The 23,692-nt window shown below is 31.4% G+C and overlaps 2 protein-coding genes across 3 annotated transcripts in view; both read left to right on the top strand.

The window, feature by feature from the left end:
- The window catches only part of LOC118205234 (angiotensin-converting enzyme-like), a 70,529-nt gene that overhangs the window by 1,864 nt on the left and 44,973 nt on the right, over window positions 1-23,692 (top strand). Inside the window, exons 1-2 of one of the 2 annotated variants that reach the window (XM_035377542.2) lie at window positions 14,280-14,436; window positions 17,824-18,107. In XM_035377542.2, coding sequence (XP_035233433.1) covers window positions 17,874-18,107 — 234 coding nt within the window. In that variant the 5' untranslated portion in view covers window positions 14,280-14,436; window positions 17,824-17,873. Of the gene's footprint in view, window positions 1-14,279; window positions 14,437-17,823; window positions 18,108-23,692 lie in introns of those variants that run through there. The other variant, XM_085818497.1, reaches the window with a different exon arrangement.
- LOC146996777 (uncharacterized) lies at window positions 2,649-8,626 on the top strand. Its single transcript, XM_085819662.1, has 3 exons — window positions 2,649-2,882; window positions 5,054-5,392; window positions 8,618-8,626. The coding sequence occupies exons 1-3, from the start codon at window positions 2,727-2,729 to the stop codon at window positions 8,624-8,626; spliced, it is 504 nt and encodes a 167-aa protein (XP_085675788.1). The 5' UTR covers window positions 2,649-2,726.

Genomic DNA, 23,692 nt, shown 5'->3' with positions numbered 1-23,692 from the left:
TTTTTTTTAAGATTTAGATTTCTATCTGAATTTATGCCAAAGTGCCAAATTTATATATTTGCCGTAGGAGTAGCTCACCATCACCTTAAAATAGATATATTTCTAATAACACGTACAAAATATTACAATTTTTATTACCTTCTTGTACGAAGTAAAGGAAGTATTGTAATCATGAAAAATTCCGAGTACCCTATTTCAACGAAAATATCCATTTTCATCGCTATCGAATGCAATTTGCGATGTTTTGCGCTACATCTGTATGTAAGAACAGAATAAAGAACTCTTTTTCCCAAACACGAATTTTAAAACTGATTTAAAATGGATTCAGAAGAGATTTTTCTCGTGACGACTGTACGTACATATGTATCTCGCATAACTCAAAAACGAGTAGTCTCAGAACGTTGGAAATTTTGTATACACCGGACTGCTGTAACATGTAGTTGTGCAACTCCCTTTGTGGTTGCAAATCGGTCTCACTAAACGTTTATATATATATACCAGGGCTGTGGAGTCGGAGTCATTGAGTCGGAATCGGAGTTCAGATTTGGGGGTAAAAGGAGTCTGAGATGGAGTCGCTAGAAACAGGTCGATTCCAACTCCAGATTTTATTGGACAGTTTGAATTTGAAATGAAATTAAAATGAATTGAAAAAATTTATGACAAGCTGAGTTATTATTTTTATTTATGAATTGTATACATTAATAAATAGTTATTTTTTATTTTATTGACATATTAATAAATAAATATAAGGGAGGAGGATGGATGTGATATTTGCCAATAGTGATTAAACTGATTCGTTTAGTTACTTCATTTAGTGACAAATCTTACAGGTGAATTTAGGCAAGCAGCAACAGCAAGAACTCCCAAAATCGATGCCATTCTTAGGAAGCGAGCAGGTAAAGGAGCAATTATTGATCAAGCAACGCGATAATATTTTGATGATAAAGAGTTTTTAGAATTAAGAACTTTTTCAGAAGATGTAAGATAAACCTAATGTTTCACTAACAGAAAGACTGTGGAATGATCTTGCAGAATTGGAAACTCTTCTTTCTACACCGTACATAGCCACGAAAAAGCTGCAATCTGAAGAATTGACAGGAGGCAATAATGGAAAAATGTGATGTTTGTTCTTTCTGAAATGGAGGGTTTATTGCAGAAGGAATCATTTCTTCAACCAAAAAAAGAGAAATTAGTTTGCTAGAATCTTGCTGGGTTCAATATATGTAGATCTGAAACACCGAATTTTCTTGGATGACGAACAAATTAAAAAGGCAAAGAACGCCATCTATGAACTTTCATTAAGAATGAAATTATTCTCAGAACAATTGAAGAATTCGAATCAGGACAGTCAGACTGCAGACATTGCAATTGAATCTCTATCATCCTCTTCTAGTGATGAATTAGACTTTGGGAAATATTTTTGGATAATATTGGAAAGGCTAAGGCAAAGCGAATGCAAATAAAGAACCAAAAGCCGTTAGATATAAAAATGAAAAAATACCAACAAGATATCTACAAGGCCTTTAAAGAAATAGAGAAGTATGATTGCACTTGCAAGACAACTCTTTTAGAACTTATAAAAATCTATCCTGAAAAGTTAAAAGAAGTAGGCCTAACAGTAATAGTTCTTCCTTCTACTCAAGTTAGTATGGAAAGACTCTTCTCAGCTCTGAAATTTATCAAATCAGATCTATGGCCTTCCAGCAAAGAAGGTCTTGCCGAAGCTATATTGTTTCTTAGAAATAACTAATGCTAGTTTTTCCATTTCATAATAAATGTTAATTAATATAAATAATTTGCTACGCCATAAATTTTTTCTGTAGCATCTATTACTTCTTTTATATTAAAAAATAAGCTGTAACCCATGTGTATATGTTTAGTTTACACACATTATATATGTCGGAGTCAGAGTCGGAGTCTTTAAAATTCAGGAGTCGGAATCAGAGTCGGACTCGGTCATTTTCCCTACCAACTCCACAGCCCTGATATATACATAACAAAATTTAATAAGAGACAAAAATAAAAAGCAAATTTTTTAAACCCGTCCTGCGCTATAGCTGCAGGATTGAAGTAAAATAAATGTAAAGCATCTAAAGTTAAAAGTAAATTGCAGTCAAAGCAAGGCGATTCTCAACAATATTAATAATTGCATTCTTGTAAAGGGGTTAAACATAAAAAACAAAAAAATCAAACCATTGACATAAAAATCAAAACATTTCAAAACAAAAATAATCATAGTAGTGCAAACTTCTGAGTTCTGAATTAAAGTTTTAGCAACCCCTTAACAAGAATGCAATTATTAATATTGTTGATAAACCGCCTTGCTTTGACTCCAATTTATACACTTAATATTCTAACTGTATGTTCTTTTTATTTTTAATGGCGACGTTCTCTTATTTGAAAGTACGTGGAATTAAATCCACAGCCCCGTAGTCAAGTTGTTTTTCCCGCTTTTTCTACACGTACAGTTATAGAATGTTCTGGAAATATTTGAAAGTGAACTGGATTGGCTGACGAGGCTGATCAGTACCTCCTATATACGAAGCCAAGCCTCTAGGGTTGCTTGAACGGTCTGACGTCATCTAAGTCGTCATTCCTACCATCTTCCTCGCGGCGAAGAATGAAAGAATATACTTTGGTGTCGTAGCGTAGTGAACTGACTGTTGTTTGAAAGTGTAGTGTGCTCTAATAGAACATTTTTCATTTAAATTTATTTATTTTTTATTATGCCACATAAATGCTGTGTTGCAACATGCAAAGGAAATTATAAGAATGGCCCGAAGGTGGCTGTATTTAGTTTTCCTACGGAAGAACAACTGAGAAAACAATGGATTTGGAACTGCAAACGAAAAGATGGATTCAAGCCTACGAAACATTCAAAGGTAAGCATGCATTTCATTTTTAAATTAGAAAATTCCTGAAAGATTAATGTCATTGAAAGAAACATGACTTGAAAATGTGAAAACAAAAAATTCTGATTGCAAGGGAAATAATTTACTAAAGTTCCATTGCATTCAACCATAGAAAATAAAACGAAGTTTTAATTACTTTCTATACAAGCATAGTTATATATTTATTTACTAGGCAGAAATTTCTCTTATCCCATTATGAATGAGTATTATTAATGAATTCTTTCAGTAATTTATATTTTCGGCGTCGGGATCTTTATAACACGCACATTGATTTGGGATTGATTAATCTTTCAGGAATTTATGTTATACAGAGCTTATACTGAATTTTAAAGTGATTATAAAATGGACCATTTTCTCAATAACTAGTCAATAGAAAATCCACCAACCTTATAAAGTTCATATTATAACTTTAAGTAGATAAATATAAAATGCTTCAAGTCGTAATTTTAAAGCCGTTAATTTAAAGTTGTTTTAGATATAAGTATTTAACTGTTTGGGTATACTATTTCTTTTGATTTAGATAAGTCTCGTTCCACCTATTTTATTTTTATTTTTTTTCTTTTTAAAACTGAATGTATGCAATGCCCCTTTATTATATGCTAGGAGCATTTGAGAATGCATTTTGCTCGTAACTCATGTGAACAGGAAATTAATGCTAATTATGCAATGTTCTAAACTTTATTAATTCTAAAATCCTTAAAAAAATTATGAAATATATGTAAAAGAAAACAATCGTATAAATGGACTAGTTTTGACAGTAATTATTTTAATTTCTGGAATAAGTTACAAGGTGTTTAAATTAAACTGTCTTGTTCAAATAATATTGCCTAAGATTGTAAGCTTACTAGTTTTCACTACATGTTAGCATAAATCCTAATTAGCCTATTAAATTGTTTCATGCACACACACATCTATAAAAGTACGAGTTTCTTATGCCAATAACACCTACCTTGTTACAGTGGTTCACTTGCTACTGGCAGTAAGTTCTTGTGGGCTTGAAATTTACATTAATTTCTTATCTAAAAACACTTATATAAGGGGTTTTGTTTGTTTATACTTGTTGCAGTGGAATATGAAAATGTTTCATTGTATTAATAAGTTATATAACTTTTAAAATTTTTGAAAAAAAGTTAAGAAAATTATATGGAAAATAAGCAATCTAGTGAGCCTTCCACAGTAATCTAATGTCAAACACGATTGATGAATGTGAATATTTCACTCCAAAATTACATAAGAATAGCCTAAAATATTTAATTACTGCAAATAAACTGTTAAATATACAAATTCTTGTTTTTTTCTTTGTGTATCATATTTTAGCACTTATACTTGTTTTCAATAATTCAAGAAAAATGAATTTTTTTAATGACTAATGATGTTTTATGCTCTTAAATATAAACATTCATAGGCACACAAGTAAATTTGTACTTCTGGTTGTGAACATATCATTTGTAAAAATGTTTAGAAAAAGAGCCAGTAACTTTATATTTGAATGGTACGAATGAATGTGGTTAATCTTATTCATATCCATCAACTGATGGTTAATCTTATTCTTTTTATAACTGTATTATCACCATTTTGAATGTAATTCCATAACCAAGTGTTGTTTTCAAATAACTGAAGAAAGAAATATTTAGGATGTAGCAATTATGTATTACATGAGCAATCGTATGTTACCTGAGGATGTATCAATTAAATATTACTTATGTTATATGCATTTGACATATGACAACAAACATGTGCTAATTATTTGCACTTTTCAAAACTTTATGACAGCATCCATTGCTCTTTTTAGCCCAAAAGAGTTAATAGTTTTGTTTTAAGATTTTGCATTATTCACTCTAAATGGCTGCATCACATTTTTGCGTTGTGCACTTTAAATGGCTATATCTCTTCAAATTGTTACCATCTAAACATTATCGCCCTGTATTATTTTTAAAGAAATTAAATGATGAACGTTTTCCACAACGGTAACCCTTCCCTTAAGCAGATAGCTCTTGAGTGCTTTGCCATGGTTAAATAAAAATACAATAAAACCCTTATTAGACTGTGCATGTATTTAAAGGATGGTGAATGCTTACAATTTTATAATTGTTTAACCTTTTGATGCATGTTTATTTATTTGTTCTTTTTCATATTAAAAGGTGTGTGAACTTCACTTCAAGCAAGAGGATGTTCTGAGGCAAACTGAATTCTTTGATGAGAAAACTGGAAAGAAGATCATTATACCATTGTCATATCCTCGTTTAAAGAATGGTGCAATTCCAAGTCTGTTTCCTGATGGTCCGAGTCATCTTAGTTCCAGTGTTTCATCAAGGGAATCACCAGAGCATAAAAGACTCAAAAGAGAACAAGATGCACTCGAAAAAGCCTTAGCCTGTAGCTTAGCTGAAAAGCAAGAGTATGAACGAAAACAAATGTTTTATAATTTAGATAAACTAAAAATTTGTTTTAATACTGTGAATTTACCAGATAACTGGATAGTTATACACAGGCCTATACATACTACGATTCTTAATATTTCTAATGACAATCATCCAAGAATTCTAAAATCATTATTTATTGATTGTAATTTGAATATATCTGTAGCAATTAGAAATATACCTATTAAATCACTGAAGCAATATGTAATCCCATTAAAAATTAACAACCTTAAAGATCTTTTAAGTATTTTAGAGAAATTAGACCTATTTGCCTCAAATGATTCATCTGAAGACAGTATTCAAAATTATTTACAAATTGTAAATGAATTAATGACAATTTTAAAAGAGAAAATTCCACATAAAAACAATGAAATAAATTTTCTCCTTGAGCAACTATCAAACTTGAATTCAGAAAAACAACAATATAGGTATTCTGCAGACTTTCTAATAGTTTCCACTTTACTTCACACAATTTCACCACATGCATATAATTTTATTCGAGATTCAGAAAATATTATTATGCCTCATCCACGGACCATTCAGAAAATTTTTTCAGATTTTAATATATATCCAATAAATGAACAATACAACCAAAAGTTCCTAAGCTACATAAAATTTAAATTTCAAGAACTATCAGAAAAAGATCTGCTTGTTATTTTAATGATTGATGAAATTCATCTAAATCAAGCATTTGATTATAAAGGTGGTAATTTGTGTGGAATGGCATATAATTGCAAAAATCCTGCGTCTAGTGCATATGTTTTCATGATTCGCAGCCTATTATCTGTTTATAAGGATGTTGTACATATTTTGTCGGTGAAAACACTTAGTGCGGATAATTTGTATATTTATATTAAAAAAATTGTTGTGGGATTAGAAAATATTGAGTTTAAAATTATTGCTATTGTCACTGACAATAATTCGATTAATAAAAAGGCTATGTCTCTGTTTTCAGAACCACCTAAAGTTAGTATTGTTTATCAAAACTCTGTTGACAAATCTAGGCCAATGTTTTTTATTATTGATACAGTGCATATTTTAAAATGCATTAGAAATAACTGGATAAATCAAAAAAATAATAATCAGAGTATGTTTTTCCCAAGTTTTGATGATGCTTCACATGTTGAAACTGCATCTTTTTCTTGTATTAAAAAATTACATGAATCTGAAACTGGTAAGTTATTAAAGTATGCTTATGGTCTGACAATAAAAGCTCTATATCCAACTAACTTAGAAAAACAAAGTGTAAAGCTTGCATTGCAGATTTTTAATGATAATGTTGTTGAAGCATTATTTTCTTTTGGGCAGCAGAAAGAAATAATAAATTTCCAAGAAACTGGAAACTTTATTAAAATAATAAACACATGGTGGTCAATTGTAAATGTGAAATCTATTTCACATTTACACAGTTTACACAGCGTGTACACAGTTTTTTTCCAGTTTTTTCCACATTTTTTTAAAAAATTTCTTCTTTGTTGATATTTTTATATTTTTGTAATACAGCGTTGAACTATTTCGTGGAGCTACAGCTCCTGGTAACTTTTTAGCAAGATCGCTGCAATGTTTCTACCTATTATTTCATATATTTTTGCAGCATTATGCTCAAAAAATTTTTAAGATCAAATAGGTCTTACGTCTCATTACTTGTTAGCTTTACAATTTCTGTTTAGATTATATATATATATGTACCCACTTTGTTACTCGGCTCAGTGAGCTCATTATTTTTATTCTTATATGTTGGTAAATTGTGCATTTTTTGCTTTAAAAATGATTTAATTATGTAGTTCTTATCTTCCGCTTAAAGTTTTTATGCCTTTAATTAATCTGCATGTAATATTTGTAGAATTATTAACAATTTAAAAGTTGTTAAAGTGCGGCTAAACCTAATTTTTTTACCATAGCGGCCATATTAGTTTAAATTTTGAAACTTAGCAGAGTAGTGAATTAATTCTTTCTGCACCTTCAGTGTCTTTTTACCTAGTGGGACCAAGAGGAAAATTTTAGATTTGTGCACCGAAAAATCAGCCCTCTTGCCCGCTGGCCGAAATGCTTGTTTTCTTGCGTAGAAACTGTAATTTTAATTGTAAAAATTGTTTTTTAACTGTTTTAACTGTGTTTGGTGTTTTATGCTTTTCTATATCTTTCAATTTTTGATGAAAATAATTTGAGTTTTTATGTATTTTTGCTTTACTATGAAGTGAGAACTGAATTAATTGAATGAGAAATATATATCTCATGAAATTCGAGGAAATAAGTTTAAATAAAGGTGCAGGAAAAATGCGTATGTATTCCGTACAAGTAAGTCATGTGGTGTTCACATCAGCTCTTTTGTAATCAGTTAATCAGTTTAGGAAGATATACATGAAGACATAAGTAAAAATTTAGGAAGATATATGTGAATTCCTTTATTGGCCCATTTTGAAACTAGGAGTTCAAAATATGCCAATAAAGAAATTTGTAGAGTTCCTCACTTTGTAAGTCTAAGTTACTGTTGGAAGTTAAGAATCTTAAGAACTGATAAGAAAATAATCGCTTGAGTTCGTGTGACAGGAAACAACAAGACAGAAGGGTAAACTAGCCCTTTATTATTCCAACTAAAATAAAATAAAATAAAAAAAAAAAACTCCGTCTTGGAGTGTACAATAAAGCTGACACTTGGGCTTGAACTTAAGAGACTAAGAATTAAACTAAATTAATCTTAACTAAAGAGATGTAGCCGAAGCTACCAAGATTCTAACAAAGTTGGCCCCTTAATGTTAATAGACTGCGAAGCTATCAAGGGCCTAAAGTAGGGCCGAGTGTGATTATAGCTTACGAGAGAGTAGCCTAAAAAGGTGGATGCGTGCAGCCAGAATACCTGGTATCTCTCTCACTAAGACCGAAGAACTTCGCGGTTAAATACCGCTCTTCTTCATTATGCATTCAGACGTGATTCTAAAACTACGTTCTGGCCGGAAAGTGGTAAGTTGAAGTTAAGAATCGATAGGAAAGGAAATTTAACTCAAAATTTAATTGTTAATAAAATTAATATAATTCTTACAGCTTTAAGCAATAATAGTGCCAAATGTGGTTTACAGATATTGTAACAATCTTCAGTGAACTGCTGCAGTTATTTTTAACTTAAAATTTTCATATAGAATTTTACGGAGAACTAATCACATAAATATTTATTATATTTTACAGAAAGGTATGTTTTAAATTATAAGGAATATTAATCATATATTTAATATTTTTAAAATTATTTTTTGTTAATATTTGTAATTTAGTTAATATTTTCCTTTCTAGGAAGTTTGATATAAATGCTTACATTAAATAATATTATATTTGTCTTACGATTTGAGGTATCAAACATTTCTGCAACTTCAAAAATTTGCCCGAGTAGTTGACTTTTAAATAGCTGAGAATTAATCAGATGATTTTTAATCTTTCATTACTCAATCGGAAACGATATTCCAAGTCTTTGCACTGCATGATAATGCATCTTCACATCGGTCAATAATCATTTCGTAAAACCGACAGAAAATATGTTGTTTAGAAAACAAGTTAGTTGCACTCAGTTGTCCTATATGTTCTCCAGATTTGTCTCCTTGTGATTGTTTTCCTTTCACCAAAACAGACTCCTACAAGCTCTTTGTTTCATTACCTATTTTACTTGTATTAAAACAGGAGGCTGCATCAGTGTAAGTTCTACAACCTATTTTTCAATACACTCTGATTACTTAATTGCCATACAGTGAATGTATACTAAAACCTCGATAACTTGAGCTTTGGTAAGTCGAAATTTTCGAGGAAATAGTTGTCGTAACTAGGAATTCAAATACAAGTCAAAGTGATTACTGAAGCTTGTATTTCGAAAATCGAACTTATTCAAAGCGGAATTTTCCGTATTTTTTTTTTGGGGGGGGGAAAGAGGAATGAGTTACTACAGTTTTTGCTCATTGAACCATGCAGAGATATTGGATTGATTCTTTGCTTTTTTCCAGGGAAGCGAAAATCTTATGCATGATATATTTATTTAATAATGCTGTAAGGTATTTCTCCCGCCTTCTTAGTATGCCTTCGCGGTGTAGAGGTCAGCATACTCGGGGCGTGTTGAAGAAGTCGTGGTTCGAGTCTAGGCGAGGGCATTGCTCATTTTTCATCTCTCCTGCCTCGAAACAATCTAATATCTCTACAACGTATAATTTGAAATTAAAATTTAACAAGATAAATTAAGCTTTAAGAGTCTGACAGTTTGAATCATGTCTCAACGTTTAGTAAAAATATATGAAATATAAATTTTTACATTAATTCTCTTAGAATAAATGCTTTAAGTAGCTGGATTTCCCTCCTACTGTTACAAATTAGGTAAAAATATGCTATTTACTCCGGAAATTATTCGCTTTAAGAATTATCAAAATAATATGATTTAGATTGCGTGCATCCAATGTAAGAAGACCAGAAAAGTTTGGAAGTTGCTTTATTTCTTTGTCATTTGGTAAAGTGATTTTACCTCAAATATTTGTCCTTTGAGCTTTGATTTAAACTTAATTTACAAAAAATCATATAGAAAACAAAAAGCTGTCTACCCAAGATACAACTGAAAGTTTAAAAGAATTTGACAAGAATACAAAATTTTATGAAAATGTTACTGTAAAAAAAACTTAATTTTTTTTTTTTTTTTTTTTTGTCAATCGCTTTCTTCTACACACATGTAGACAAATAAATGTAGAAACAAATTGAGAAGAAGGGCAGGAAATTTGAAGAAACAAGAAAAATTTGCGGGAAAATCCACTTCAAAATATTGCGTATTGACGGAGGAAAAAAATACTTGGAATTTTACGCTTACTTTGCTAAAGTTTTCACCCAATGCAGTGTGTCAAGCATACCAGCAAATAGGTCTGTGCTAACGCAAAAGACGCAAGAAATGTCATCGCGGGTAAAGTGAAAGGCGACAGGTTTTCAATTGAATGGCTGTATAAATTTAAATTATATCCTAACACACCTTATTATATCGTAAACGGAGAATCCCAACACGTCTTAGTCGAACTAGTTAAAAGATTAAGAAATTTATTGAAGGGCGTACAGGGATATCATACAAAGATATTTTCCATAATGATGAAACCAGTCGCCTTGTATCTCATGCCTCCAATGTAACGTTCGCCCACCAGCGGCCAAACGGTAAAGTCGCTGAACACTGGTAGTTCGGTCCGAGGTTCGAATCCCACGAATGGGCTGGCTGCATGGGCGTTTTCGTGGTTTTCCCTATGTGTAACATGTATACGAGCCAGTTTCCCTTAGAAAGTTCTCCACAAAGGCATCCCTCTCCTTAGACAGATAGCCTTGGAGTGCGTAACGAAATAAAATAAACCAATGAATATAACATTCCTCTAAACGCTTCTAAAGACGTTCATTACCATGGTAAAAGGCGCTTCCCTATTTTACTCTTACGAAATACTGAAGAAACGTCAAGCAGTATCTTTAATTACATGAATGTCAGAAATACCAAGACGTTCCGAAAATGTTTGCGATATGTAGCGAACAGAAAAAAAAAAAAAAAAAAAAAAGAAAGAAAAGAAAAAAAAAAGGTGGATGATTTTTAATATATTTTCAGAATGCCTGAAGAAGTGCGGTAAAATATTAAGAAAGAAAATTAAAACTTTTGCATTAAATTTATTATTTTTTAATTCTTATGATATTTGACACTTATGATTTTTAAAATAAAGTATTAGAGTGAATTATGAATAATATTTCAAGAAACTAAAAATAGGATGATAAATTGTGTAAGGCAATATCGAAATGATAAAACTGTGTAAAGCAATGTATGCAACTCATTCTAAATTAAAATGTCCGTTGTCATCGTTCTTATTTATTTATCTCTAATGAAAATACCACTAAGACCTTTTTTTTTTTCTTATTACGTGCTCCATCCTTAGGCACTACACGGAAAGGGAGGGATGTCCTGTGTTAAGGGAAACTGGCTCGTATCCACGTTACACATGGGGAAAACCACGAAAACGCCCATGCAGCCAGCCCGTTCGCCGGGACTCGAACCCCGGATCGAACTACCAGTGTTCAGCGGCTTTAACCGCTCCACTAAGATTTATTAACTGTGCTTTTGAGATCTGGAACTGGGAATTTTGAGAAATGTCTCCGATTGGCTGGGACCTGAAATAACAAAAGCAAATAAGATTTCAATTGTTCTTTCTCTAAACCTTTTACAGCAGGAAACTGCTTCAATAATCTTACATTTTTATATGACAATTTTCATCCGCAAACTTTGAAAAAGCTTTTCAGTTTTTCTTGTCTTACTGTAATAACTTTAAAGAAGTTATAAAAATAGAATGCAGTTGGTGAACATTTTACGGAGTTGTGAACAAGTGAGCACAGCACTCAGTTACTGAAGGTATTCATATGAAATTTAATTTTGGTTTGTGCTCTCGTTCTCCGGTATCCGACATCGTACAAAAGACGATTTTCGGTCAAAATTTCGATTTTTACTTTATTACATTATCTTAAAGAATACATCTTTAGCTATCAAATACAAGTTTTTGCTTGTTGATAGGTTAATTATAACTGGAGTTATAAGCATTTTTCTGTAGCGGAATGAACCGGAAGTTCCTACATTCTGGGCCGGAAGTGAGCGTTTAAATAGATATACCTATTTAGAAACTTTATTTATCATCAATATTTTGTAAATTATAAACCTGCGTACTAAGTTTAAATATTTTGCAATACATTTTAAGAATCTGGGGATAGTTTTTTCTCTTAATTTCATATTTAGTTTGGCGCAGAGGGTATTCGACGTTGAATGGATGTGTTGCTGCTTTGTCGATTAGCGTTGACAAAGTGCTTCATTTGAAAGCTATGTCACATTTTTGCATCAATTGCAACAAAATAAACAAAATGGAATGCAATCTTCAGCATGACATATGTAAAGCGTAACATATTTGTTCTGCAAATTATAAAGAAGCAGCTTCGGGTATGGAAGCAGTTGGTTCTTATCCGCTGTTTGAATGATCTATTACATTACGAAAGATGAAGTACACAGAGTATTATGAGGATGGGGATTCTAAAGAGTTTTTAATTATGAAAGATATATAGGGTAAAGATTCGGTTAAGAAACTGGAATGCATTGGACATGTACAGAAAAGGGTTGGTAGTAGACTACGAAAAGTAAAAAACTCCGCTCCTGAATTGAAAGGAAAAGGTAAACTGACTGATTTTTTTATTGATAAACTGCAGAATTAGGGATTGCAATTAGAAGTAATGTTGGAAACGTAATTGAGATGCAGCAGGTTGTACTAGCTGCTTGTTTCATTGTAGCTCTTCTTCGAAGCCAATGCCCTCCTCAATTAACGAGTTGGTGCAACTATGAATGTGCGATTGCAGAAATCAAGGGGAAAAAAATCATGCAAAAACTCTGGTATATAACATGTATTTTGAATTTAATTAAACCTACATATATGGAGTTGACTACATAAACAAGAGTTATTAAAAAAGTGCATACATGGCAAATCTCAAAATATTAAGGAACGTTTTAATGGCATTTGCAAATCGTTTCAAAAGAAACTTTCATAAACTTGCGAACATTAATCTTTGGAGCAAATGTAAGTGTTGTGTTATTTAATGTTATTTAATGATGGATTCATAGGTTTGCTTGAAGCATTTTCAAGGTTAGGTATGAGTCCTGATTTTTACACTGAGCAGGGAATTCGAAAACTTGATAAAGTGCAAAATCATGACTCTTAACGGCATTTCACAAGTTTTACAAAAACACAAAGAAAAAATTACGCTTCCTCGAAAGAAAAAGTCCAAAGTGTGTGAAGAAAAAGCAAGGTGTCAATTACAAAGCAGGGGAATTTTAATTACCAGGGATGCTTCTTTCATTAAGAAATTGTTTTATAAAAACTTGTTTTCTAAAAAAATGTTTTTTCTGTAAATATTGCCAATGGTAACAGCCATAACTCAAAATTTTATGGATAAAATTAAATGATACTTTCTATACATGTTTCATATAATCTGATGCATACTCTGAAGCGGAAGATTTTAGAAATATTAATTAGAAGTTTAATTGTTACTTTTTACTTTTAGATTTTGGATGCAATAATAGAAAAATATCCAGTAAATACTATACATTTTGACATATCTCAAGAACATATGAATATTTCTTAATTATTTTGCTTCATTGCATACAAAACAAGTGTAAACATAAATACAAATTAAAAAAACTGCATATTTATATATACATTGTTCACCGTAGTTGTTGCCGTAAAGGCAAAATTTAAGCAAAAATTATCCTTTTTTTCATTATTTTTCAAAATTAAAATTACTTAGCATTACATTTTAAACTGTTTTCACTCATTAATATGCTTATCCTCAAATTAATATGTTTATAGCTAAAATAAAAACCATTTTTAAAAAAATGGTACCCGAACGAGGTCGGATACCTTTGGTTTGTGCTCTCGTTCTCCATATATTTATAAGTGTACCACTTTGTTAGTAAGATGCAAAATTCTTTTCTCATTAAAAATTTAGTAATTGTGTTGGGTTAAAATATCTGCTGTTCTGTTAAATGTTCATATTCTATCAATCGCATTTTAAACCAAAGTGAGGAATAAATAATCTAGTTGGGGTTAAGTACAAGTCGGCTAGAACACATGCACTATTACTTACATGTATAGTTATTATTACATATGCAAGTATGTCTGTTAGAGTCTGTTACATAGTTAGTAAAAAAAAAAGTTGACATTATTTTAAGTCATACCAAATTCCATCCGTAAACGAATCTGATTTTAAATGTTGCAGATATTTCGTTAATTTAACGGATACGGACGAGGCATTTAAACAACAAATTATCTGTGCTAACACGGATTGTATGGTAACCCTCAAAATAAAAATACCTTTGAAAATGATAAAGTCTTCAGGAAGCTGATAAAAATGAGATAACTGTAAACGAAACACTTAAATACGTTACAATGAGCAAAAATTTTTTTATTAGAATTTAGAAATGTGAAACTTGAAATTTAATACAAGTTTCTTATAGCAAAGTCCTGTTAAAATTTGTTTGCAAGAATTGGAACAGAAGACGAGAAATTTAAGATAAAAAAAATTAAGACTATTGAGTAAGTATTCTCTGCCTTTACCTACTACTACTTTAATTACAAACTTTTTCGAACATATCTGATATTCGATCTTTCGTGGGAAATGAACAGTTTCAATGGGTATTAATTTCAAATTATTCTACTATATAAGTAGCAGTAAATGGGAGCAAAATTAAATAAATTCGCATGTGTAAATTTATATACTCACTGAATTCATGCGGAGGGCTAAAAATATAATATTTGCAAACTTGAAATTTTTTATAGCCTGGAAAGAAAATTTACTTGAGATGTTTATAGTTTTCAGTAAATGGATTTGGCGCCCTGGCAAAATGAAAAGCATTGCCGCTTGAGGGAAATATTTGTTGTAAGTCTCGTCTTAACGGATCCAATGAAATATATGCGTAGCTTCTTCTTGAATAATTAAATGTTTCCTTTTTAACACATGCTCATAAATTTCTATATGGCGATAATTTTATGATGAAATAGTTGCATACGAAGGTTTCTATTTTAGGTTCTACGAGCTCGTATATTTTGAGTTTCTGAATTCCTAAACTAATTGACATTTCATAACTATTTATCATAACATTATTTTACGTGTTAAACTGGGAATAGTATACTAAAAATAAATTTCTTTTTTAAATTTATGATTTTTATATATAATTTTTTTAAATAGTTTGTTAATTTTTTGAAATTTTAATGATAATCAGTTTGAAGTATTGGTCTGTAATCTGACATTTTCAGATCCCAATTTCACTTTTGTAATACATCGAAGGAAATTTTTTCGCGCTGTTTATTGCTTTCAATTCACCGATTTCATGGACCGGAAAAGTATTACAACTTGATAGAAGATTCGTTGCAAACCGTTTGTGCAAGTGATCTACTGATGTCAGTGCTTAGCAATGAATAGTTAAGTCATTTCTTTACTGCAATTTTCAATAGAAAATTAGGAGGCGATCTGCTGAAAATTTAACTTTTTAATTACATTTCATCAAAATATAATGAAACAAGCTAACCTTCATATCTGCAAGCTACACAGCTATTCAAAATTAAGAGAAGTTTCACATTTGGTCGATTATCTCCAGAAATGATGGGCATATTTTAATGAAATTTGGTACGTGCAACTTATTGATATAATATAAAAAATATATCATATAACATCATGGTATGGACCCTTTATTGCGACTAACACTCATAGGGCGGGAAGATCTAAAGCAGGGTCTGCAACCTTGTTGCTGTGGTGTGCTAAACCAATCTACCAGTATGACTCAGGGTGCCGCACAGTAGTAAACATTTGAAACAGTTCTATTCCCGCGGTAAAGAATGCAGACATAGAATATATAGGACAAGAATACAGATTTATAGTTTTATTATATATTAATTATGTATCGTTTAAAGATGTTTGTTAACATAAAAATAAAAAAAGGTAAAATATAACTTTTCCTTCAATGTAAATAAAAAATTAAAATTATACATATATTATGTACTCTTTAAACATATTTACTGAAATAAAAGAAGCGACATAAAATTTAAGTATTTCTTCAATATAGTTAAATCAAAAATTAAAATTTTAATGCGAACCTTGTACCTGTACTATTTGATATCGCAATATCAGCGATAATTTGTGACTTTCAATTAGACGTATGATTCTGAATATTTAGCTGTTAAATAACTTCTTTATAGACTCAAAATATTTTTCACTTGAAAAATGATTTAGTCATTAGTATCATTTATAGATATGTGGAAACAAAGGCGGAAAGCAGAGCACTTGCAATTTTCTCCAAACAATTAAATCTGTCTCACACTTGACATCCAGCAATTTAAAAAAGCTGTCGATTCATCGTTAGAGTTATCTTCCAGATTTAATCGTAATTCATAAATTTTGCTTTCCATAATTCTGAAGTTGTTAGTTTCATAAATTCTATTTCAAAATTCTCAACTTCCATTCACTTAAAAATTGACAAATCTGATGGGATTATTAATGAGTCTATTGTTTTATATAGGTATTTTGAGACAAGATCGGACTTTTTCTGAAATGGCATGCCAATTGTTTTCCATATTTTGATTCTAGGACTCAAATTGTGCCTATATGTTAAATTTTGTAAATTTTGGTGCGAAATTTAAGGTGACATTCAAAAATTTATCTTGGTGCATTTTTTTTTTTTTTTTTTTTTTCCAGTTTGAGCCAGAAATTGGGGAATTTTTTAATTTGTAGCAACCTATTTTCCTTTCCTTTAGTGCGTAAACCACATTTGGCGTTATTATACGCTTATAACAAATACGCCAAATTTCAAAAAGCGTCAATATGTAATTTCACGTATATCTTCAGAAGTTTTGAATAAAAAATTCTAATTTTTTGCAGGCGTGGCCAGAAACACATCTACTTTAAGTGTATGTAAAAAATTTTGTAGTTAGTAATACAAAATGTTTTTTCGAAAAATTTATAAAAATTTTTTTAAAATACAAATTTTAAAAATAAATCATAAAAATATGTGTGAATTTTATTTGGAATGAATCTAAATTTCGAAATGTCAAAGGAAGAATAAAAAATGTTTAATTAAAAAAAAAAGAAATTATATACTAAATTAACATGGAGGAGCTAAAAATTTTGAGAGCTAATTTTTTAAAAACTCCCCGTGCGATTTTTACAAAACTTAGCAATCTGGCTTAACTTGAGTCGTAGAATCGAAACATGGAAAAAATTGGCATGTCATTTCAGAAAAAGTCCGATTTTGTGTCAAGCTACATATATTAGGACAATGCTAAATAATACGTATCCTAAGTTGCGCTTTCGAGACATGGAAAAGGCAATTTGAATTTCGTCAATTGGCCCTGGTAGAATGGGAGATATAGACCTGTCCCTTTTTTTGCGGGGGGCAGTGTACATATATACATATACCCACTTCTGTTACTCGGCTCCGTGAGCTCTCTCTTTTTTATTTATTTATTTATTTTTTTTATTCTTATATGTTGGTAAATTGTGCATTTTTGCTTTAAAAATGATTGAATTATGTTGCTCTTATATTCCGGTTAGGGTTTTTATACCTAATTAATCTGCATACAATATTTGTAGAATTATGAACAATTTAGAAATTGTTAAGTGTGGCTAAGCCTAATATTTTATCCAAATTTGACGGAATTAAAAGTAGTTCAATTTCATGGGAATCAGGTTTTATCAATAACCGTGTTTCTTTTACCATACTTTCTAATTAGCCCATGTTTACATAAAGCCGTTGCATAAAAAGTAATAATTATAAGAATAAGATGGCTTTTAATTTGTAAAATATGCATTGCTAGCTATAGCTGGCATTTCATTTGCTCTATTTTTTATTTCGCAAAAGCAAATTGCTTCTTTTAAATTAGATAAGCATAGTCTGCATTTATTTTCTTGTTTGTTTATTTTTCTTTTAGCAGCGGAAGGGCAGCTGTTTCTCCGTAGCGAATTGGTTTACCATTTAGGAATGCATCTAGGTACATTTCTAATCCCCTTGTGGTTCTTGCTGTTTGACAGCACAGTGGAAGGCGCGGGTATATTATTGAACGAGAAATACATTAGTGGGGATAACAAAAATGAAACTGCAGCCATACAGTTTCTCCAGCAACATGATATACGATTAAGGAAGATGCTAAACAAACAGACCCATGCAAGCTGGAATTATGCGAGCAACCTTACTGAAGCAAATAAAAAAACTATGGTAAGATTTTTGATTATGTTAATAAGCAAAGAGAATCTTTAGCTTTGAATACGTAATTAATCATCATTCTCCCGTTCATTATTTGATTTGATTTGCTTTAAATGTAACATTGAAGGTTTCCTAAATGCTCGATTTGATACTAGCGTTTCTAAAAAGTTCTAATTTGAAAACAACTCAATAGCGAAAGGACAGTTTGATGGAAAGAAATATAAATGTATTTTGCATCTAATTCCGTTTGGCTGTGATTTGTTGTTTTCAGACACAAAATTTCTTCATTTAATAATTATTTTTTCCTGATCATAACAGAAAATAAATAATTAACTGACAGAATATTTTAACTGCCTAATTTCATAACAACAGTACACTCATCAAGCAGAATTATGCAACCTACTTTTATCGTTCCAGTGGCCATTAATGCATATTTTTTAAATAAAATTCATTATCAGAGTCTTTAACTTGAATTATGTTAAATGCTAACATTATATTAAGTTACTTTTAAAACTTTCTCACAAATTTCTTAACTATTTGTTTTAGCCACAGTATTTTTCTATCGACTTTATTCAACTGCTTTAAAGTAGCCAAAAATATGGCTACTGGTTTGAAGTAAATGTTGCATGTTATACATATAGTACGAGGAAATGGTCAATGATATATTAAATTAGAAACTTCACTTTCTTCATTTCAGATAAGATGTAAAACGATATTTTTCTCGAATTATGTCTTAAATTAAGATATTACTGAACGTATACCAATAAATTACATTTGCCACATGGGGATCTGCATTTGGAGTCATACTAGCTTTAATTCATCATTGTTTATATCACTTTGAACAATGATCATCTTTAGCCAGATCTTGCCCAGAGTAATCACAAGGCCGTGAGAATAGAGAAACATAATTTTAACGTAGCATTTCTGCTGTTGATTGTGGGAAGTGGAGAAAACGGCCGTTTATAATGAATAGTAAACAGATAGCAAGTTGAAGCAATAAAATGAATCTGGTTGGCAATGCTGTGTATTTGTTCTCCAGTTCTTAAGTTTTTAATGATACTATTTCATTTCCTCTAGCCATGAAACTGTAATCATATGATTCAATAAAAAATGTAATCATATTTCGAAATTTCCTTGTAACTCTTTTCTATTTAATAAAAGTCAAATCTCATTCACATAAAAGTATTTAATAAGTCTGCATCATATTGTTTTTGCAAAAACTAAAGCATATATTGAACGTTAAGCAAATAGGAAAATTTTGAGAGGAATATCCTGCAATAGGATGCAGAAAATTTCAAATTATGAAACTTATTTCAATAGAAACAACTAAAACAGATGCTCTTACAGTCTAAAAAGAAGACACATACGTAATTACCATTTAAACCATTCAGCTTCTATATTTTTACAATATAACAGGTGCTATTATACTTCTTGGAATGAGCTTATTTAATGTTATAGTGTAGAAGATATGGTGTTATTTATACCTTCCTTGGACGAATATCACAATTATTTAGGAAACGTCTCAGTTCCAGAAACTTCTTTAAAGCCAACTAGTCGCTTTACTACTATTTGCAATTCTTTCGGACTCAGTTTTACAGCTGAAGGCTTAATAATAAATTTTAACAGTGACTTGTTACAGTGATATGGGATCTCCATCAAAGAGCTTTTCCTGAAAGATTGCTTACTTTGTTTTCTACTTTCATTGTTGGCTGAATATAGAAGGATCAGATGCGAAGTACGTTGAATCAGGCTCCTGGGCTGATAAGTCTCATCCTGCGTATAAAGCTGTATAATTTCCCTACCATAACGTGGCATAGTTCTTAAATGAGAATAAATCTCGTGATAAGCCGTGATGAGCCTTGCAGATATACGTGACGTCGAGTCAGTTACTTCAAATGTCTGGAGGTGTTGTCAAGCAATAATGTGATGGCAATAATCGTAACAAGGCATAACTCAGTTGCCGCATGCTATTGCCACGGCTGCTGGGCTAAATATAGAAATTAATCCACTAGTACTGTTATGTCGCGAATTTTAATTACTATTATGTGTTTTAAGTTATTATTATTCTAATATTTTTATTTGGATTCATGTATATTTTAATCTGGAAAAAAAGTATTCTTAAATTGTTAAAGCCTTATTTAACTGGTAGTTCTTGAAAGTGTAGTGTAACAACGACAGGAAACGGTTGCAAGAGCCATCTGGTTTATTTGTTTATGGCCTTTTTACTAACAACGGGGGCAGTAGGGTGTTGTGTTGTCGCCTTTTACTAATGGCATTTGAAACGAATATCGTCTTCCTTTCGCTTTGTTATATTTTCAATTTTGTCTACTTCAAGACAGTGGGGTTGAACTAAGCTTGGGTAATTGGATTCTCGTAAAGCTTAGTTCCGCTTGTTAGTTGGGGGGGGTCCATTTTTTTTCTCACGTTGTGTGTACAGATGTTTTTCGGACTGCATTGTCAAATTTTCTGGTGTTTGATTCGTCATGGGTGTGTCATTTCCTCAGTTTAGATAACGTAAAATTCCGGCATTGGTGTGATTTTAATTTTATGATTTTTGAAAGCCTATGAACTCACAGAGGCTAAGAAACCGAGATTTCCTGGGTGCTTGCACCAGGCTAGAGTTCATATTTCTGATTCTCATTTTCAAGCTAAGATGAAGAGGAGAAAAGAGTGGGGGCTTGACCCTTGCGGGTCTTGCTCTCGCTAGCGGCGTGTACCAGGGCTCCGGTTATGGTTTTTTCCTTGGAGTCTGATATAGAATGATTTTGAGCAGCCGCGATGTGAAGTTCGAGTGGTGTTTGCCCTGTGACCGATTTGCCGTGCTGCGGGCTGCTTGAGCAAGAGGGTTTGAGCTGCGCTTTCTTTTTTCCAGAAGAGGCATTTTTTCTGCGAGATGATTAAAAATTTTGTAATAGATATAAAGAGCAATTTACTACAGATTTTCCCTCTTCACCCGAATCTCCAGATAATCCTTCGGAAACCGAAAATTTGACATTCCCGAAGTGAATATGTCTGACACTTGGAAGTTTCAAACAGAAGTATTGTCATTAGTATCCAGTAACCGAGGTTCCAAACACTTAAACATTCCCAAGTAGAAGTATTTGTTATTACTATCCGGCACCTGTGTTTCCTGACATATAGACGTTCCACACAGAAATATGATCCTGAAGAACGAACTTTTCCCTGTTCTAGCAGTTAGTTTTATAAAAAGGACTTCACCCTGTTTCCAGATATTCTTGTGCAGAATGAACTTCAATGCGCGAGTGTTAGTTTATTAACTGTGATCAAGGTGTTGGCTCAAGGAAATAGACTTCCTCCGTGAGAAAAATTGGACACTTCCCTCAAGATTATATATTCTGGAAAATCTGTGAGTGATTTTGAAATTTGTCTACCTCTCTATCTTTTCAAATTACTTAAACGAAAATTATTTATTTTATATATGTAAACTACTAAATGATTAGAATAATTTGAATAATGCCCAATTAATTTAAAGTCTGTAAATGAAGGTTTAAAGGTTTGTTTTACCAGCTTAATTAGTGAGCTATTGAATGTCACAAATAGTAAACTTACCAAATTAATATGAATATGTTAATTTTGGAATGAGATATGTGTTATTTTTCATCTTAAGGTATATTAATTTTTGTAAGTTGTAACTGCGTGTAACATTATGTGTTAGTAAAATATGTCGTAGGATTACTGATTAGTTATCCATTATTTAGTAATATAATAATATTCTAGAATTTAATAAATGTGTGTTTAAAATTTAATTGCATTTGTGTATTTATCTTGTGTGTAATTTGCTGTGGTCTGTCATGTCCCTCCATTTGTTTGACCTGGGAGGCTTTTAAGAAATATGGAGTTTTATTGAATTGGGGTTATTGATTTTTCCCCAGTGGGCTTCACAACGCGCCCTTGTACTAAACCAATACCACTATACGATTGATAGATATGATATACGATTGTTTATTCGATTGATCTTTTAATTATTATGAATTAGATTGATTTTGAATTATTTGATATTTTGAGTATTTTGTCCGGCACCATAAGTGAGTCAAAGTTCAAAATTAAAAAAGTATTAAAACACCATTAATTTTAGATATTCAACAGTACGCAAAGAAGCATAATTCTTTCTGTTTGCATTATTGGGTGCAAATGTGTTATAAATTTATTGCAGATTTCAATTATTCATTTTAAATTTAGGTTATTGAAAATAATGCAAAGAGAAAGTAAATAATTGAAAGTGAGCAGTAGAACATATTAGAAACTCCTTCTTTTTAAGCATCTCGATGATCTCACACAGCTGCGGGTCTCAAAGCCGAAACAGAAGCATTTGATATAAAAAGGGTATAATTGTAAAATATCAAAACTTCAGTTATGTGTAATAAAATGCATTTGTCTTCTTTAGAAATCTAAGTAATTAAAAATTGAGCTTAAAATATCCTGTGACCCAGTAGCCATATTTTAAATGTTCGTCAGCTACATGTGGCTACTGGCGACTGTATTAGGCAACAAAGAATCTTGTCAGTCTTGCTAAAGGTCTGCACCATTGAATGGTAGTTATATATTGAAATTTAGAATAAATAATTATATAGTTATATTTCTCTCGAGTCCTTTTATGCTCCCTTTCTTCCCCTACTTTGCTGATTCCTTGCAGATGACCAAATTTGTTTTTGCGGTGGATCATTTTTTTTCAATCAAAAGCAAAGCTATATGTATTTTAAGTTTATAAGTTTCTATTAGTTTATGTTTATTTGATATTAAAATATTTTCAATCCCCTCTTTTCACACGAAATACATTTCTGAAAATACATACAAGACAACTCTTTGTAGAGACCATTAGGCATTTTATTTCGGAGCAGGAGACGTGAAAAAATCTTGCAATGGCCTCGCTGGGATTCAAGCTACTCACCTACTGATTGCCATCTGCTTTCCAGTGATACCACGAAGAATTGCGGTTAAGGCGAGAAAAACCTTACAACATGATATGCATGACTTCTTTCCTCCCTTGAGTGCAATAAAAATAATTGTCGCGTAAACTTGTACATAGAGTGGTTTACAACGGTAAAATGCATATATCAACTAAAACTGCGGTAAACATATACAAACTAAAATTAGCCTACAGCGTAACATACATAACGCAGTTTTAGTATTTAGTTTTCATTTACACATATATAAACCGAAACTAAATAATAAAACTGTGGTTGCAATTACAGCCAGATGGTACATTATATTATTCGAACGTTATGAAAATATTTATATCGATTTCACTGGGCCCACAAGTGGCCGAGCGGTAAAGTCGTTGAACACTGGTAGTTCGGTCAAGGGCTCGAATTCCGGTGAACGGGATGGCTGCATGGACACTTTCGTGGTTGTTCCCCATGTGTAAAGTTCATACGAGCCAGCTGCTCTTATAAAGTCTTCTACGAATGCATCCCTCAGGCAGATAGCCCTCGAGTGCTTTGCCGACCAAACAAGCTCAATTTCACACTATCTTACATATTTACATAACCTAAGAAATACCTACGAGGATTGTTTCCACTGCATTCGATTAAATTTTTTAATGTGTTAGATTATAAATAACAATTTATTTATTTTAT

This window comes from Stegodyphus dumicola, chromosome 6, assembly GCF_044657685.1.
Source record: "Stegodyphus dumicola isolate Sdum_Otavi_A_Nest chromosome 6, ASM4465768v1".
NCBI lineage: Eukaryota > Metazoa > Arthropoda > Arachnida > Araneae > Eresidae > Stegodyphus > Stegodyphus dumicola.
Note: the sequence above shows the minus strand (reverse complement) of the source record. Positions and strands in the feature narration are given on the sequence as shown.